At 35.8% G+C, this 18,260-nt stretch overlaps 1 protein-coding gene across 1 annotated transcript in view; it reads left to right on the plus strand.

Moving 5' to 3' along the window:
- Positions 1-18,260, plus strand: part of EYS (eyes shut homolog) — a gene marked incomplete at both ends in the record, with an annotated part of 727,941 nt that overhangs the window by 452,540 nt on the left and 257,141 nt on the right. Inside the window, 2 exons of the mRNA XM_083857640.1 lie at positions 2,911-3,101; positions 4,819-4,910. Of these exons, the coding sequence (XP_083713766.1) occupies positions 2,911-3,101; positions 4,819-4,910 (283 nt within the window). The remainder of the gene's footprint in view (positions 1-2,910; positions 3,102-4,818; positions 4,911-18,260) is intronic.

Consider the following 18,260-nt stretch of genomic DNA (forward strand, 5'->3'; position numbering starts at 1 on the left):
AACAACATGAGAATCTTAATAGGTAAAACCACACAAGTGATTAATGTTAATAGCTGTTGTGGGAAGTTATGTAGACTATTTGGTATTGAATAAGCATATTTTTATGAATTTTACAGAAATCTGGAGCCTGCTAAATATTCTTCAATGCTTTCTCCCATTAACTCTTTCCATATTTGTGGACACAGAGCAATTGCAGCAATTTTACTGCAGATGATTTGTTTACAAAGTTTTCTGTTTAGCAGCATTAATGTATTTCTCAGAAGAAGCTAAACTGGCCTCAAATCCGTGGACTAGTGGAGTGTATTGTCTTGCAAGGCATCATCACTTGTTGCAGTATAAAGATTTAAAAAAAAGGATGTAGGGCAGAATAAAGTAACAAGTTTTGTCTACAGTGCTTGCTACAATTACATATAAAAAGCTAAAGGTAGATGCCACTAGCTTGTGCTAGTTTGGTCTTCCTTGAATTTTAGTAGATAATTCACTCTGGCCTCAATTATCAGAGTTTAATTATAGTTTCAGGAATTGTGAATAAACTCTTCCCGCACCTACCTTGTTATTTTTTCTCCACATGATTACAGATTTACTCTTCTGTGAGATCTAGGGTCTCGAATGCCTTGTGTTAGCAAATCTCTGAAGAGCTGAGATAGTTTTGACCTATTCTCACATGTCAACTTTATTATACACTGAACAATGTGGGAAAGAAAAACAACCCAACAATAAAAACAACCCAACTCCAAAATACTGGGAAGGTAGCAGAAGGATTTAGGAATGCAGGAAGGGGATGTTGTGTGAAACTTTGCTGTCTTTTAGCCAAGCTGATCTCCTAAATGGATCAAGAAAAAGAGATGGTTAGATATCAGGCTTTCAGGAGTGTGGGGATAACTGAGTGGTTCCTTGGGATAAGCAAAACCTATTCAGGGGCAATTCAGGGCAAACAGAATGAGAGAAAGATTTAGAGCTCAGTGGCTAGCTCAGGAAGGAAAACAAACAAGGGTTAGGGATTGGCAATAATTCTCTAAAGCCTTTTCTTTGAGAAATTGTCCTGTCTATGAAATGTAAGAAGATTTCTGTGCAATTTTTTAAAATTAAATTTTCTGAAATTTACACCTACAAGCTTATAGTTCAAAAAAGAGTTTTTAAGGATTACATATATTTAAAATTGGAAAAGCTCTTTTATTGCAGAACTGGTTATTGACTGGTATTGCGTGAAATTTTTGGTCTATTTTACTGTATGTTGTATGTATGCATATGTTGATGATTCTTATATAGTACTGAGAATTTCTTAAGAGCTTTGTTGGAGATTTGACCACAGTGACTCTGACTTTGTAAATAGGTTTATGCAAAGTTCCAAAAGGATAAAATTCAGCATGCTGTTACAGTGATACAAAAAATTTCAACATCAACAGTTTTTGTTTTATGCCAGTATCACTTTTGTTCAGAATTTAAGCATATATAGTGAGCTATTTGCTACTGGAGTTGTTGTCACAACATATTAAAATTTTACGTATTTTGGAAAATATAAAGAGATCTGTGACCTTCAAAGATAATCTAAAACCCTGTAGAGATGGCTGAGTGAAATTTGATCAAAGTGAAATGGAATAATATACTTATGTTTTGTGTATTATATACAGATTCATATTGTTGCGCCAACATTTTTCATGAGATAGGTGGATTGTTAATATTTCTATACATTTTTATCAGTCTCATGAAGGTGATGAAACAGTTGTAGGCCATGAGACTAAACCATATACCTGCATCTACAAAAATCAAAATACTTAATTCCTCATTTTACACGTGTGGAAGAGGACCCATATTTTTAAGTCTTCACGAGCAGACAGATGTAACGATCTCAAGTACAACTACAAAAACCAAAGTGCAAGACTCCAGCTGTATATGAATAGGTACCTATGCGCATGTCTCTCCCCTTGTAAAAATACAATAAATGAAAGAGAAGGATGGGAGGGGAAGAGAAAAAGAGGATAATTGAGGGAAAGTGAGCAATAAATGGAGAGGAAAGAAAAGGGAGGAAAAGAAAAGGGAGGGGAATAGAGAAAGAGAGAGAAATAAAGGATAAAGAAAGAGAGAAAGAAAAAGAGAGAAATAGAAAGAGAGAAAGAAAAGAAATAAAGAAAGAAAGAAGGAAAGAAAGAAGGAAAGAGGGAGAGAGGGAGGAACTGGAGTGGAGCAGAAAAAGTAGAGGAAAGGAATGGGGAAAGGAAAGATGAGAAGAAAGAAGGGGACAGCAAGAAATAAAAAAAATTAATCCCCTTTTAAGGGTAGTCTTATATCATCTGATGGACTTGAATCCATTTATTCACATACCTTTTCTATTTAAACAGGAGTTGCAGCCACCTTTTCCAGGTATTGCACAGGGTGCTGAATGTTAAGAGGTTTATAAATAAATCAGACAAGCTGGATGTAGACCCAAGGGAAATTTTCAGTATTCATCCTAGCACCACAAAATGGTTGATATACTATTAAGATGCCAACTTCATAATTAGGTTGTAGAATTTCTTCCTTCTTTTCCATACTGTGTAGATTCTGTAAAGACTTCAAACCCATTCATCATTGCATCTAGGTTTGATGAAAACACCTAATTTTGAAAATAAGTTGATCCAAAGCTGCTAGATATCTACCAAGTCTTTAATCTTTGTGATCCAGGCTTTCAGGGATAGATGTATATGTTTGCTTAATACAATTTGACCAAAATGTTTATGTCTGGTTTTATAAACTCTCAGTGTTAACCTTTGACAGAAGAAAACTAATATCATTTTTCAGATTCATGTCTGATTCCTTGAAAGATGTAAAAAATTATCCTATATCTTTGTTACCTCTACCAGAATAAGAAAGCAGTGTGTGAAGAAGAAAAATGTCTTTATATCCTTACATGTCTCAAAATTCTATTCACAGATTTTGGTTATGCTCGCTACTATGGTGATTCTTACCTGGAATTTCAAGGCTTACATTTGAACATGCAAAATTTCATCCACCTGGAATTTAAGACCTCTAATCCTCATGGACTTCTCCTAAATATTGAACAAAGCACAGAAACAATACAGCATGTTTTAATTCAGCTTGTCATCAGTAATGGTACTTTGCAGGTAAGGCATCAAAATCTCCCACTGAAGGAAAAGTAATAAAAGTTAGAATCTATAAATATCTTAATTTTTTTTCTTTTCTTACTGTAGAAGATAGAAAATAAATCTACAGAGATTTTTGACATCCTCAGTATTTTAAGGAAAATAGTTGTTCAACTTGCTATCTTTTATGTCCAGTTCTCGGCTAATATGGTCGATATGACTCACAAGAGTACACATTAAAACACAAAATCAAAAAAAAAGTAGGTTTTGTCTTTACATGTGGTACAAATTAAGTTATTGTATTTTATACCTAAACTAACTGAACTTCTTCAAATGGGGCTTCATTAAAATTGTCATAAGGAAGTTTTATGTCATAGGCATAGGCATAGGAGTTGAGTGAATTGCCATAGGAAAATTTACCATGTTAGGGAATAGAATTATAGAATAGAGATAGGGAATATCTTTTTTTATCATGTATCTCTATGTAAAAATCTTTCCCTTCATCTATTTAAATCACAGTTCCACAGGGTCAGAAAAAAAAACTCATTTCTTTGTTTTTTGTGGACAGACTAACTAGGAATATATTTGTTTGTAAACTTTAAGGAGTAAAGTGTGTATCATGGTATGTCTTCACCTTCCACAAATTATTCCATCTTTTTTGAGGAAGAGATAAAGCTAGAGCTTTATGAAGACATAGGCAGATGCTAAAGAGGCTATAAAAAGATATGAAAAGAGAAGTTACTTTTCTCATAACTTATCTCCTATTTTCCCGCTAAAGGTTTCCCAAAGTACCTGTAATTATATTCTTTTGTAGGAACTGTGAAATGTCTGTTAGAAACAGCATTTTTTTATAGTATTTGCTTCATGTTTAAAGACTATGACCATACTAAACAGATATATAAACTGAAGATAAACCGAAAAAAGGAAATTACCTTTTACTTTATTTTATATTGTGATTTTTTTGTCTTTTATGACTATCTTTGCCCAGAAAAAAAATGAGATTAGTTATGGGCAGTAAGTTATCCCAGGTTTAGAAAGTGTTGGTGGCTTTAAGTTCATCTTACTTGTATTCATGGTAAAGTAATGATGCAGAAAAATATTTTTCTAACATATCATAAGCACCATAAAATATGAAAGTACTTTAATTGACACAAATCTATTCAGAGATCCCAGTGTGCCATGTTAAAACTAATTGAATTCACTTAATCATTCACAAAGCTGGTCAATTAAATGTAGATTTAAAGCCCAATGAACAAATGGTTCTAAGCTCACAATCAAGCTACAATTACAAGTAGACAAACCATGAAATCAAGTGCTTGTTCACATTAGTATAGGAAATTAAATGGTGCTCCAAAATGCTCAAGCCTGCATGCTACATTACGTGTTTGGAAGTGTAAGGGAGCCATAAAATGGTGAGTAAAATTCACCCGTGGCCAGTGTTAATTTCAGATGTGTTGCAGATGGTCGACTTCTTTACAAATCAGACTCATAATATCTGATTGTACGATACACAAAGATTAGCATTTTCATGCAGGTGAGAAAGCATATATATTGTATATTTCTGGTAAAATAGGCTTCCTTATCCAGAATTTTTAATGAAACATAAATATTCATTGATACACATGACATCATTCAGGCTTTTTTTAAAACCATTTATTATTTTAAAATCCATGTTTCTATGCCTGAAACTGTTTAGTTATGAGAAATAATGTAATTAAAACCTTTTTCCACTTTGTAGTACCAGTATTTATGTGATGAAGCAGCAGAAGTCAAAAACATCACTACCACTGCTAGAGTGGACAATGGACACTGGTATTCTGTGCAAATTAGGTAAGTTTACTGTTGTCTGTTTTTATCGTTGTTTCAAAGATCATATAGATTGGTCAGTTAGTAAATTCCACAGATATCTCATTAACTATGATACCTGAACATATACAGGAAAATCACGTTATGGCAGTCTAGGCCACAACACATCCTTGGAAAGAATGTTTATAACTAAAATAGGACAGTGCTCATCACATCCCTGATGTGCTTAGTGGAAATAAATTCATTCTCATTGAAATAACTTACTGTAGCAAACATAAACATTCAGTCAGGGAAGATGCTATGCAATAGCTCCAAGCTACTCAGTCCAAGAAATAGTTGAATTTCCAACAATTGAGAGTGTGACTTATAGAAAAATCTTGCAGAAAAAAAAATAAATACACAGAAGCAGCATCATGGCTTTCATTGCTGTCACTGACTTGCAACTCATTATAGGGTTTTTACAGGATATTCCTGTAAAAGTAATAACACTTGCAACTGAAAGAGAATAAAATGAAAATAAATTGAGGTAGGAAAATGAGCTAGGTAGTAGGCTTTCCATGGTTTTTGTACATAGATATATCTAATGACCAAATATGCATGCTCATAGAATCCACAGCCTTGGAAATTTTGGGTTCACTTTATAGGAAAGTTCTCTGACTGCCTAGCTCCTATTAGATAGCTTAAAATAGGTCCAGTCATGTCGTCCAACAAGAAGAAAGCAAGCTAGCTGCCTGCTCGTCTCTCAGGAGCGAGTCCTTAAAAAGTTGTTGCAAGAGTGCAGAGGCAACAAAAACCTTTTCTTGGAATAGGCCTTTTATAGCTCTATCTATCCAAACATTAAATGAAGAACTTTTTGCAGGGCAATATTGTCCCACTTTCCTTCCATGGGAAATGTAGTGGAGCGTGTATCCATTATACTGTACCTTGCTGCCTGAGATGTGGCAGTGAGTACTCAGTGAGGAGAATTAAATTTTGTTACTGCATTTCAGTTACCATCGCTACCATAATTTTTTCCAGCAAGTTAAACCACACTCATGATCCAGACCACTCTGTAACATACACAAATTAATGCAAGGAACAAAAGCCAGCAATCCACTGCAGCTGTGCTCATCACCCAAAAAGGAACACCATAAACCAAGCTATAGTAATGGAAGCTAAAAGCAAGGGTAAGCTCCTCTGTGACCAGGAAAAAAATAGAGCACAGTATCTCTAGGACACTGATAAAAGTGAGATTCTCTAAAATCTAGTAACATACAGAGTTCTGTTTATCTCCTGGTTATAACTCCCTCTCCCTATCAAAACAGAGAAAGTAAATTGGAAAAAAGTTTTTAGAGAAGAGATATAATGATAAAATCATTAAGCAGCTTCTCTTTGTATAGAGAGTAAATACTCAAGTACTCTGCAAGCCCTTTAAAGACAACTAAGAAAGGATCCCACAGATAACAAATCCCAAGTGACACAGAAAGGGAATAAGGAGTGAAGACATAAAATTTCTAGTTACTTAGATAGTTTATATTCATTAGAATTCAACTGTTATTCCTTTGTTGTTCATTTAAAGATTTAAGATCCTGAAAAGTATGGATACCTGAACTCTCAGTAATGTGGAAGACTTTACAAGAACAGCTTTTCCCCTGGCACTGAAGCATTCAAAATGCCATGTAATCATCATCCCTCAGAGATCCACTAATTACCATGATGCTTTAATGAGTACACTTATTCTATGCATTTTCCCCCTACTCTATCAAGTAGAAAATAACTTGAGTCTCTAAATCAGCCCATGACAATACCCCATGACAAAAGAAAACCAACCTAATCTCTATATTTTGTTTTTCCTTTTGAGGCTATAAAGAAAGGAACTTTCTTTCATTTTCAGGAAATTATTTCAGGACAGCTCACTTATTTTTCCTGCTGAAAAAGAAGGCATGCATACCATTTATGGGATTCAGGCTAATTATAGAGCAATAATAAATAATCTTCTACTTACTTTAGAAGAACTGGAAATAGTTCTGGATGTTGTTTTAAGATTACCTTCTCTAGATAACACCAAGTCGCATGAGGCTGTTGATTCACTGGAGGGTAAGAAAGCTCTGCAGAGGGATCTGGGCAGACTGAATCCATGGGTCAAGGCCAATTGTGTGAGTCTTATGAGAAGTGGCTGAGGGAACTGGGGACATTTAGCTGGGAGAAAAAGAAGCTGAAGGGAGACCTTATAGCTCCCTACAACTCCCTGAAAAAAGGCTATAGTGAGATGGGGGTCAGTCTCTTCCCCCAACTAACAAGAAATCAGATAAGAGGAAATGGCCTCAAGTTGCACCAGCGGAGGTTTAGATTGGATATTTGGAAAAAAATCTTCACAGCAAGGCTTGTAAAAAACTGAAAGAGGCTGCACAGGGAAGTGGCTGAGTCACCATCCCTGGAGATATTTCAAAATCATCTATTCATGGCAGTTAGTGCTATGGTTTAGTGTTGGACTTGGCAGTGCTGGTTTAACAGTTGACCTTGATGGTCTTAAAGATCTTTTCCAAACTAAAAAATTCTGTGATTCTATAATTCTAAGATTCAAAATCTTAGTGATGTAGATGTCAGAAAGATTTGGAGTTGCTTCTCACTGTCATCTCATTCATTTTCACATGTACTTAAGGTAATTATAAAGTGTATATCCTGTATATATATGCTTTACATTTTTAACCTTTATTGGCAATTGAATATATATTACTAGCAGTTAAGTTTGATAGAGTCGGTCTTGAAATATGTGTTAATTGTTTTATAAAGTTGTCATTTCATTTAATCAACTGCAATGTAATACAGAATAATAAAACTTTAAAAAACTTTAAAAAAATTTGACAACTTTCTAAAGGCTTGCAAATATTTAATCTTCTCAGAACTGATTTTCAGTGAGATAAATATGTTAAATTTTGAACAATGGTATCTGGGAAACCAGTGAAGTTAAGTAGGAATGTAGGAGATAATACATATTGTAATATAGTGGATATGCACATTGGATTTTTTTATTGTGCATCTGTTAAGCTTTATGAACAGACATTGTGGATAATAAGAATAAAAAATAACATTTTTTGAAAGAAAATGCTAATTTTTTTTATGTAATCCTAATTGTTTGGAACTCTTTTGATGTAGTTCCGTGATGGAAAGGATTTGTCTTTTCAGCTCAGGAAAAGCAATGCATTTCAGCTACTGAAGATAAGCCATCTTCAAAGAGGATGCTGCCTCTACAATATCATAGTAAATGAAAGTAGACTTAAAAGTAGTGAGTGCTGTTTAGTACAAGTTTAAGTACAGTGAAAATTAGATAGTGATAGTATCTTCTTTTTCTGCGTACAGGAGAACATTTTACTGCTTCCTTTATCCCACAGAAATAATTCCTTGTGTGAATAAAGAAATGTCACACCATATAATGTTTGCAAATAAACGTGCATGTCAGAAAATGTCCTTTATCCAGTTCTCGTGGTTCACCACGATATTCATGCTGAAAGAAAAACAGTAGCATTGCTGAAGTACATTTTTCTTGATGATGGAATATTGTGACTACAAAAACTCTAATAATTTAATACATTTTGGTACAATATAAGGACTCTATTTGATTAAAAATCTGGGATATCTTGATAATTTGGGTTAGGATGTAACTTTTAGCATTAGATTAGTCTAATTTGTGCATTGGCTGCTAGAAACAACATGTTGCCAAGGTTTTCCTCAGAGCAGTGCCTGAGAGTTGCATTTCATGTGTAAACTACTGTAGTTGTGTACTAAGTCTTTTAATGAAACTTCATTGCAGCTGTTTCACTCACATTTCTGACTATTGTTTCGGTTTTCTTAGGAATGTTACCAGGGAAGTGGGTGAGCTACAGTGAAAAATGGATATGGGAAATATCCCAGAGGGATTGGATTACTGCAGGATATTATGAAGGGAAGGAAATGTTAGGTTCAAGCACTCAAAGGTTTATATATTTGGTTTTACAGTGAAGATACAGTTTTCTTACTGGCAATTCAGGGGATGTTCAACCACAATCTTCTCATTCCAGCCTTTATAATTCTGCCTCCATTAACTGCTTTAAGATTTTTCTTCTTCAATGTTTGTCATCAAAACAAGTTTGACAATATGTATTGCAGAAACAAACCAAACTGCAGCAGCAATATTAGAAATTTGCCTTTTCTTGGCCCAATATTCTCCATTTCAGTCCTGATAAAAATAGTTTCCTCAATTATATGAGAAGTATTTTTATTTTAATTTTAGTCTCAGATAATAATTGTCAATTGCTTTACCAGATTTGTCCACTTATAAATTGATTACGCAGTAGATGTCATGAATATAACTTCGTTCTTTATTATGAGTCTATCCACATTTAATTTTTTTTTTATTTTCTGAGATCATTAGGATTAAAATCTGGTGTAGGTGCTCCATCAGAAACTGACTTCAAAATCTGGCAATCACTTTTCAAAGAGTGTTTTATTATTCTCCTTAACTCCTATTATTTGTAATTCCAGCTTTGCACTAGTTACCTATAGGACTTTTGGTGACTGATTATCTTGCTTTTGAGACATAAAAGTCTTGTGATTCCTCTAGTCAGAAAAAGATCTTTCTAATCATGCCATAATGCAACATGTGCTCACTCAGGAGCTTGTAGATTGCCTGGTTTTGACAGCTTTTTATGAGGGTCTGAGATAATCCATATGGTGCAAAGTACGCTGTATTTATTATCCTTCACAACATGCTACAAACCTCATATTTTCCCTAGGGCTTTTAGGCAGGTAAGATAAGCATATGAGAGATAAAGTGGGTAGCAAATCCTGCAGATGCCTCTCTGTTTTGTTTGTCTTTGGTACTTTTTATTTCACTTTTATTGTAAATTCCTATTTTTATTTTATCACAAAGGTGCAGAACTTTGACCTTCATTTTTAGCATTACAGCTTGTGGGTGAAGAAGTCACTCACCTGTTGTTTCATATACCATGTAAATTTCATATGCTTTACTTAATGAAAACATGCTTAATGGTCCCTATCCTCAAAAACCTGTGTAAGTCAAAACACATTATTAGCAATTGCTGCTGTTTAGTTAGAGAATTGTATTCAATATTTATAAAATGCAGTGAGAAATATATTCTTGATATAAAATAGCTTAAGGGTCTTTTAATTTTCTTTGCCTCTTCCAAGAAAGCTCTCAATGAGCTTGCGTCAGCTGCAAGAAGTTTAAGTATTCAGACCCAGCAGGGTTTAGCCTATTTTATATTTGTTACCAACACAAAAGATTTAGGACCTTGCTGGACCTCTAAACTGGCCATTGACAGGGTCTTTGCAAACATACTTCCTTAGCCACAGTCATTCTGGTCTTTTTTTCAACCTCTTCTTAAGTGCCCAGTATAAAAATAGGGGTGAATGAAACACAAGTGCTGACTTGTCTAATAATTTCTAATTTTTATATGGTCCGAAACTTTTCCCAGATCAGTGGAGCTTACTTGGGAAAAGTACATGTTATTATACTTAGTCCAATTTATTTATGATATATTAACACTGGTAATAACATGACATTTGTATTTTCTTACTTTCACTGTATGATAAGTCCTAAGTAGATTATATCTGCTGCTTAATGTCCAATATAAATTGCAGAGATGCTAAATCACTGAAAAAAAACTGATTTGAGAATATAGTTTAGAAATGCATGCATTTTAATTTATTATGGAATGAAAATAATTAAAACATTGGAAATATTGATACTGATGTCAAAACCTGTGTTTGTAAAGAGGAAAATAGGAATGAGTTGATCATGAAGAAAATTGGAAGGATTTTTTTTTTTATTTTCTTTTGGGGATTTTGGACAAAGATAAAGAAATTTAACTCCAAATACATATGGTAAATATCACACAAATGAGCAGGAAAAATGAGCAGGAAATAGGTATTATGAATAAGTATTATGAAATACTTGTGAAAGGAAAAAGATATTAATTTTGTAACAGCATAGATTGATTATTGGCATGAGAAGCTCAAAAAGTGGACAACTAATTTCTGTGGGCTGAAGATTTCTGATACACGGTGACACTATTACTACCTGCTAGCAGAGCATGACAGTACCACAGAAATGGTAATGCTGGATTGAAGCCACAGAATCAAAGGAGATTCTGATTTATGAACTGTGAAATTGAAGCCAAATAAGAAACAAAAAACACTAAATAGAGGAAAAGTTTGGAAATCTCGCTAGTCAGAATATATGTGTTTTCCAGTTCATTTTGCTAACATGCACAGTACATTTAAAGAGAGTTAATTTGATTTTAATCCTTTCACAGATAAATAGAGGAGGAACCAAGCCAATAATATTCCCTCCTGTGACTAATTTTATTTTTTACTTTATCTCATAAATACTTTATAATTTAAGTGTGCTTTAATGTATGTTTCTATTTTGGAGCTGGAGTTGTTTAGCTGGAAGAAAAGGAGGTTCAGAGGAGACCGTGTTGCTCCCTATAACTTCCTTAAAGGAGGTTGTAGCCAGGTGGGGTCAATCCCCTCTCCCAAGTAACAAGACGAGAGGAAATGGCCTCAAATTGTACCAGGGGAGGTTTAGGTTGGATATTAGGAAAAATTTCTTTACAATATTGGTTGTTAATCACTGGAAAAGGCTGCCCAAAGAAGTGGTTGAGTCACCATCACTGGAGGTATTTTTTAAAAATTTAGAGGAGGCACTTAGGGACATGGTTTAGGGATGAACTTTGCAATATTAGGTTAATGGTTTGACTGGGTGATCTTAGAGGTCTTTTCCAACCTTAATTATTGTATTATTCTATGATAATTCTCCCTTTTTAGTGACTTAGAGCACTGTGGAAATAATAACTCTGTAGATGCTAGAGAGCAATAACAGCATCTCACTAAAAACCAGATAAGAAAACTGATCCATACATGGGTTAATCCATACATAGGTTGAATAGAAGAATGCATTTATTATATCTGCTGCTGAACAATTATTAAGGAAAGAGATAGAGAATACATTAATTTATATTTACCCATTTTCCTTTGTGAATAAGAACAGATTTCTGTAGCTGAAGATTATTTTTGTGCACAAATACCAGAAACTAATGGTTCCACTGTTCTTTGAAGTGTCTTTATTATGGAAAACAAAAGTATATTTTAATTCTAGACTCAGATTTTTTTTTTTCTTACTAGAAATTGCCTTTCTTTGTCTCTCTTTATTATAAAAAGGAAAGGAACAACTTTCCCCTCTTACTGACTGCTGCATATCACCAAATGCCATATCTGTTAGAGATATTGTCTAAAAAATTTATCTATTTGCTGGAGGCTTTTCCTCAGGATACGTCTTTAGCTCGTTCTCTGTTTAAGCGTCTTTCAATCCTGTTCTGTCCCATGTGATCTATACAGTAGTTCTTAACTCTATTGTTCACATTATTAATTTCACAGAACATTCAAAATTTTCTTACCAGAATAACTCAAATTGCTATTTTTTTAAAATAAAGTAGCAACATTATCAGCTGACTTATTAAATACATTTTAATTTTTTTTTCTTTTTAAAAAGTAATAGAATGTAACAGTATCCTATTGAATGGATTTTGGTTTTAGGAAAGCAGACCTAACATATATAATTATAAACATATATAAACATATAAATTATATATGTTTATAACATATATAAATACATTCTGATATTTCCTTTTATACACTTAAATGCACTGAGGTCTTTGACTTTGTAACCAAAGTGATTTTAAGATCTTAGGTTTTCATATGTGATATCAATATATTTTATACAATATATATGCATTTTGATAATGAGTTTGATATACTAACACAAAGGTAACTTAGTGTAAAAAATATAGTGTAGGCTTGAAAAAAAATTTTATAGAACTTCTTTTTCTCTCTATGGATGAATGTATGACATGATTTGAATACAGCAGCATAAGGTAACATAAGCTACCCTTTTTATCCAAGTTAAAATTTCTAAAATTTCTTGGGTTTAGATTTTCAGGCCAGAATGGAAAATTTATTTGACCACCAGGGGACCACTAGTTTGACCTCTTCTATATATTAGATAATCAATATTCTGTTTGAAGTCTACGGAAAACATAGACTTCAGTTAAATCAAGCCCTTCTATTAAATATTTTTCTAAGATACACTTTACTGTGGTCACATCTTCCTAAACCCACAGCATTGGTGAGCAGTTTATGTATACAGATAATTCTGTCTGGCAAACCCCAGTCAGTACTTCAGTAAAAAGCTGAAAATAAAAGGTGGGTAAAGATTCCCTTCTGACTCTGCTAACCCTATGTCTCAGGTATTGAGGTAATGCTCAAGACTGAGCCAGCAGCAAAGACATATAAGAGGTGTAATTCACTCTCACCTCAAAGATCTTTTTGTCTGCTAGATACCTTTTCACCACTCTGTTATTTGACACGTCTGGAGAATGGAGAAATGAAAATAATTAGCCAGTTCTGTAGTGGGAGAAGAATGCTGTTAGGCACTGCACATTGCATCCAGAAACCTGAAGACATAAATTTTTATTGAAGTCATTGTACTGCAGCAGGTATTAGGCAGCATGAATATTTGAAAGAAGATGCAAGCAATCCTTTTCTCTACTGAATAAAGCAGGATATGCAAATAACAGGACAAACAGTATAGCAGTCTTGTTTGCTCAGACAGTGCTGTGTGAATTCTGTACACTGTAGCTCCTACTTAGCAAGAAGGAAGCTGGCTTTCTACTTTATCCCACATGAATCCTTTTCAGTCAGAGTTATCTGGAGGCAGGGAGACTGCACCTCTTCTGAAAGCAAATAAGCTTTTTCTCCCCGAAGGGCACGATGGAGCTTACAGAGAGTCTGCAGCAACAGCACAGAGAGAAAATCCTGAAAAAAAGAAGACAGTCTTCCTGCTGTAGGTGCCAAGCACTAACTAAGGCGAGACTTGAAAAGCCATGGAAGGGAGATTTTGTTTAGGAACAACTCTATCTAGGAGAAAATTTATTTCAAGGTAGAGAATAAATTTGCTTTCAAGGCATTTATTTAATCATGCTTATTGCTACGTTTTCATTATTTTAAAAAATAACCTTTTAAGAATCTAGTTATTTTGTGTGCTAAATAAAGTTTATCCTTTATGAGGGGGCTTATGTCTTTTTGGGTAAGTTACTCTAACAAAGGGAAGATATGGTTACTTCCGAGCTGTTCCCCAGCCAGCCTGCTCTTCAGATAACCATATAAACGAGTTATTTGTAGGTCCAAATCTCAGGCAGAAACATGGTCATGGCTGGAAGAACGAGTGGACTCACACTTGGGGATCACGAAGGATTTATTGAGGCCCAAAGCCCAGGTGCAAGTGGGCTTTCTGGGGCTTACATGCCCTTAAGTACAGGAGGCATTACCTAGGCGAGGCAACACTCTGAACTGATTTAGGAATGAAGGGGAGTGACTTAGGAACAGGGGGCATTGGTAGGGCTATTTGGGGGCAAAAAGGGGAGTGGAGAAACCTGAAGCCTGGCTGAGTCACCAGCTTTTACCAGAGCACTCAAGCCTTAGGGTGTGGTAGTGGGTATTATCAGGGAAGAATTACAATGAACTGGGAGTGGCTATTGTAAGGGGGAAACTACAAGTATTTGGGAGAGGGGAGTCATAAGGATAAACCATTACAGAAATTTAATAACAAAAACTTACAGAACTTTAGAAAACTCAAAATGCACATTGCAACAGGAAGACAATTTGAAATGCCTTCAAAGGGATACTTTCAGCCTCAAAAGTCCTGGTTGTTTTTTTCCACATTTAAACAACTTTATTCTTCTTCTTTCTCTGGCTACTGACACACGTTGGCATGGCTAATATAGGGCTCGTTGCCTAGGATGCCATTCAAACCATACTTGTAACTGCATAAAATGACTGTGAAATTACCCAGGCTCCATGATATCTACTGCATATATTCACAGCCCTCCACTAACTTCAGAATTTCTTAAAAACATTAGCTTGAAGTTTATCTTCTTAAAATGATCACTTTCATAAACAAAATTTCTGTCAGTAAACAATCACACTGCTGTTATAAATGGGCAGAGATAATATTTTTCTCCTTAAAATGCCTTTATTAATCAGCTCTTACAATGGTGGCTCGAGGGGTTTTGGCAGCCCGGTTCGCCCTTGAGGAGGAGGGTCCTGGTCAGCTCTGCAGCAGGAAGTTCAGCAGGGCTAGAGAACTCTTCCCTCGTCAGGAGTTTTCCTGGAGTTCTGAATTCTGTTTGTTTGCCTTGGGGTCTCACTCCTGGTTTGGTACTTTTAAGTTACAGTGAGTTACAAAAACTGGATTAATCAGTTCCACTGATGCTCTAGGGTACACACAGCCTAGTATTGGTTCTTGTGGGTTAAAATTTTACTTATGTTTATTTTTATAGGGGGTTTTTGGTGTTAAAAAAGGTTCCAGAATGCACCTGGGATTTTTAATCTGCATGTACCGGGTCGCCCTGGGGGCGCAGGGGTTGCAGAGGCTCTAGCAGCCTCATGGCATGGCTGCGCTTGGGGAGCAGGCGTCTCGGAGGTCTCGATAGTGGTGGGGGGGTGTGTGTATGCTTTTGGTGGCTTTGCAGTGGGAGCGGTGCGGGCGTCCCGTCGGTAGAGACGCGGTGGCCACGGCTGCCTGGGATGGAAGCCGCACCGGGGCAGGGTGGCTCGGCAGCCCCGTCGGTCTGTTGCGGTGGCTGGCTGCCCGGCGGCCGCCTGGGAGCGGTTCGGCTGCTCGCGCCAGGAACACTGCAGCCCGAGGCTGCCGGGGACGCAGCTCCTTCTACGGGAGCCTGGGGACGTGCCGTCCCGTCGGCGCGGCTGCAGGACGAGGCTGTGGTGGGGACGGAGCGCGGTGGGCCGCTCCCATCGGCTGTGCCACGCCGGAGCGGTGGCAGGAGTTGGGAGCCGCGGTGCCGGAGCGGTTTCGCGGCGGGGGAGGCTGGCTTGGGCCGGGAAGCTCGAGGCAGACCCCCGCCCGCTAGCAGCCGTTCTGCGGCGAGCTCGGCAGCTGGTGCCACATGGCTGCGGGCATCTGCATTTCCCCTCCCAGCTTCTCAGCACTCACAGCGGGCGAACTCACTCTGGCGTCGGGGGGGGCTGCGATTTTTTAAAGAGCTCCCCCCTTTTTGCTTACCAAGGTGGCTTCTCATTGTTACATTACGAAATAAACATTCAAGATATTAATACACTTATTACATAACAATCAAGGGTTTCAATTCTCCAAATTTCATTTTTTTCCCTGCTGATGCTACAGGATGATACTCCTTTTGAACTGTGTAGGAAAGATTTCAGTCCTGCATTGCCAGAAATGGCAGAATACCTTTTGGTGTTCTGAAGTCACTACAGCAATTACTTTCTTCATTTACAAGAAATAACATGTCACAGAGAAAGGAGTAGTGGAAATGGATAAAACCTAGAAATTATGTCAGAGAAACTTGAATCTTGCATTTAGTTTCCTGAAATTGAAAATAGTGAAAGTAGACTTAGTGCTTACACAGCTGTCTGAGTACAGGAAAAAAAACCCACCCTGCACTGATCAACAAAACTAAAACAAATGTTTAAAACTTGTGGCACTTCTTTTCAGCTAAGTAATGTTATTTTATTTTGCATCAATGCAATGTTTAAAAAAATCCTAATTGAAATCAAAACCCATTATGAAATCAAAGCTTAAGATGTTGCACATATTTTTAATTTTCCAGAGCGGCTATTTTTCACAAACTTCTTATGAATTAACAGAGAATAAGCAACTGCCTTTTCCTAGCAATGTCATCAAATGCAATGGATTTAATTACACTAAATTGATCCTAATAACAGTTAATAGTGATTTATTACCACCAATTAGTTTGATATAAACTGTTGTTTTACAGCCTCTTTAAGTTAAAAGCTTACTTAGTCATGCTGCTTCTTGGGTACAAATCACATTCTTCACATTCTACACATTCTCGGAACTCTTCCTTAAAGCAGACATTCAGACATTAAAATTTAGAATCATGCAAGTGACAAATCTGTGGTGTATTGTGATGTTTTCTTCCTCAGATTTTTTTTATTTAAAAAATGCTGAAAAAGCTTTTATCATAACTACTTTATTTTGCTTTGGATCTCAAAAGAGATTATTAGTGTCACTTATAAGAATTAAAATTTTCTACTTTGTCTTCTGAAGCAGCTTATCACAGGGACAGAAACATAAAAACAGTAAAATAGGACTCTAATAACAGACCAATAACAATACATCAGGCTTTGTTCTGTATTATTTTCTATGGAACATCACAGGGTACTTATGGATACTAAAAGTGGGTTCAGTGTTCTGTGGCTACTTTAGCACAAGGGTATAGAGATCAGGAACACAGGGTATAGAGATCAGAAATAACGCTGACCTGCAGAGTTGATGCAAATATGAATTCCCACAATGTAACTATTTTTTAAATTAAAAATAATCTTTAAGATTCACTTAAAATTACAATGTTCCAACTCTAAACTTTCTGCTGTCTGAATACAGTACTCTAATTTGAGCCGAAATCTTCTCTAAGTGACACATCTACATAAACTTTAAATAAGTACATATAGTTTTCCAAGTTTAATTTCTGTAAGTAGTATCTATGGTTGGTATGATGTGAGCAGCAAGAAACTAGAAGCAAGAAACTGCAAAGACAAAGGGCCAGAGGCATAGATACTTCTTTTTTCTTTAGCTGTATCTATAGTAGTAAATTAAACTGAAATCTGAAGGCTAGTCTCTGGACTGAGGCCAACTGGCAGGTCTGAGGTCATGCCTATAAAAACTTTTATGGTAAAATAGTTTGGCAAGGTGAGTTTGAAACAATTCCTGAATTGCACGAACCAGTAAACTTTACAAGTTTCAGAACTGAAGATAATATCTGACTTCCATGGTAAATGTAACAGAAACAGTGATGACTTTGTAAAAACATGGGTGGTTCTGTGTCAGGATTGGAACTCAAGTTGTGGACTTTAGTGTAGTAGCGTAAGCGTGATTCTGTGAAAAGAAACAGAGGTACTATGTTTGTTTGTTTGTTTGTTTGTTCATTTATTTATTTATTAGAATAGGAAACAAAGTTAATTTCCTCCCTTTCTTGCATTATTAGAACAAATTGCATCATTAGCTTCATTGTTCTTATTTGTTTAGTTAAATCACAGTTAAAGATTTAACTGTGAGAGATGTAACTTAACTAAGACCAGACCAAGAAATGAGCTTCAGGCACAGGAAATATGCTATCAGAGAAACAAGAAAATATATGTTGTTGACTAATTAGAGCAGTCTCAAATTGCACATTTTACTGTAGAATGAAAATGTAATGACTGTGAGTGAACTGGTATATATTCTATCCAGATAAATCTACTGCAGGTAATAAGAGAGTCTACCTATTCTGTAAATGT

This window comes from Zosterops lateralis, assembly GCF_965231275.1.
Source record: "Zosterops lateralis genome assembly, chromosome: 3".
Lineage (NCBI taxonomy): Eukaryota > Metazoa > Chordata > Aves > Passeriformes > Zosteropidae > Zosterops > Zosterops lateralis.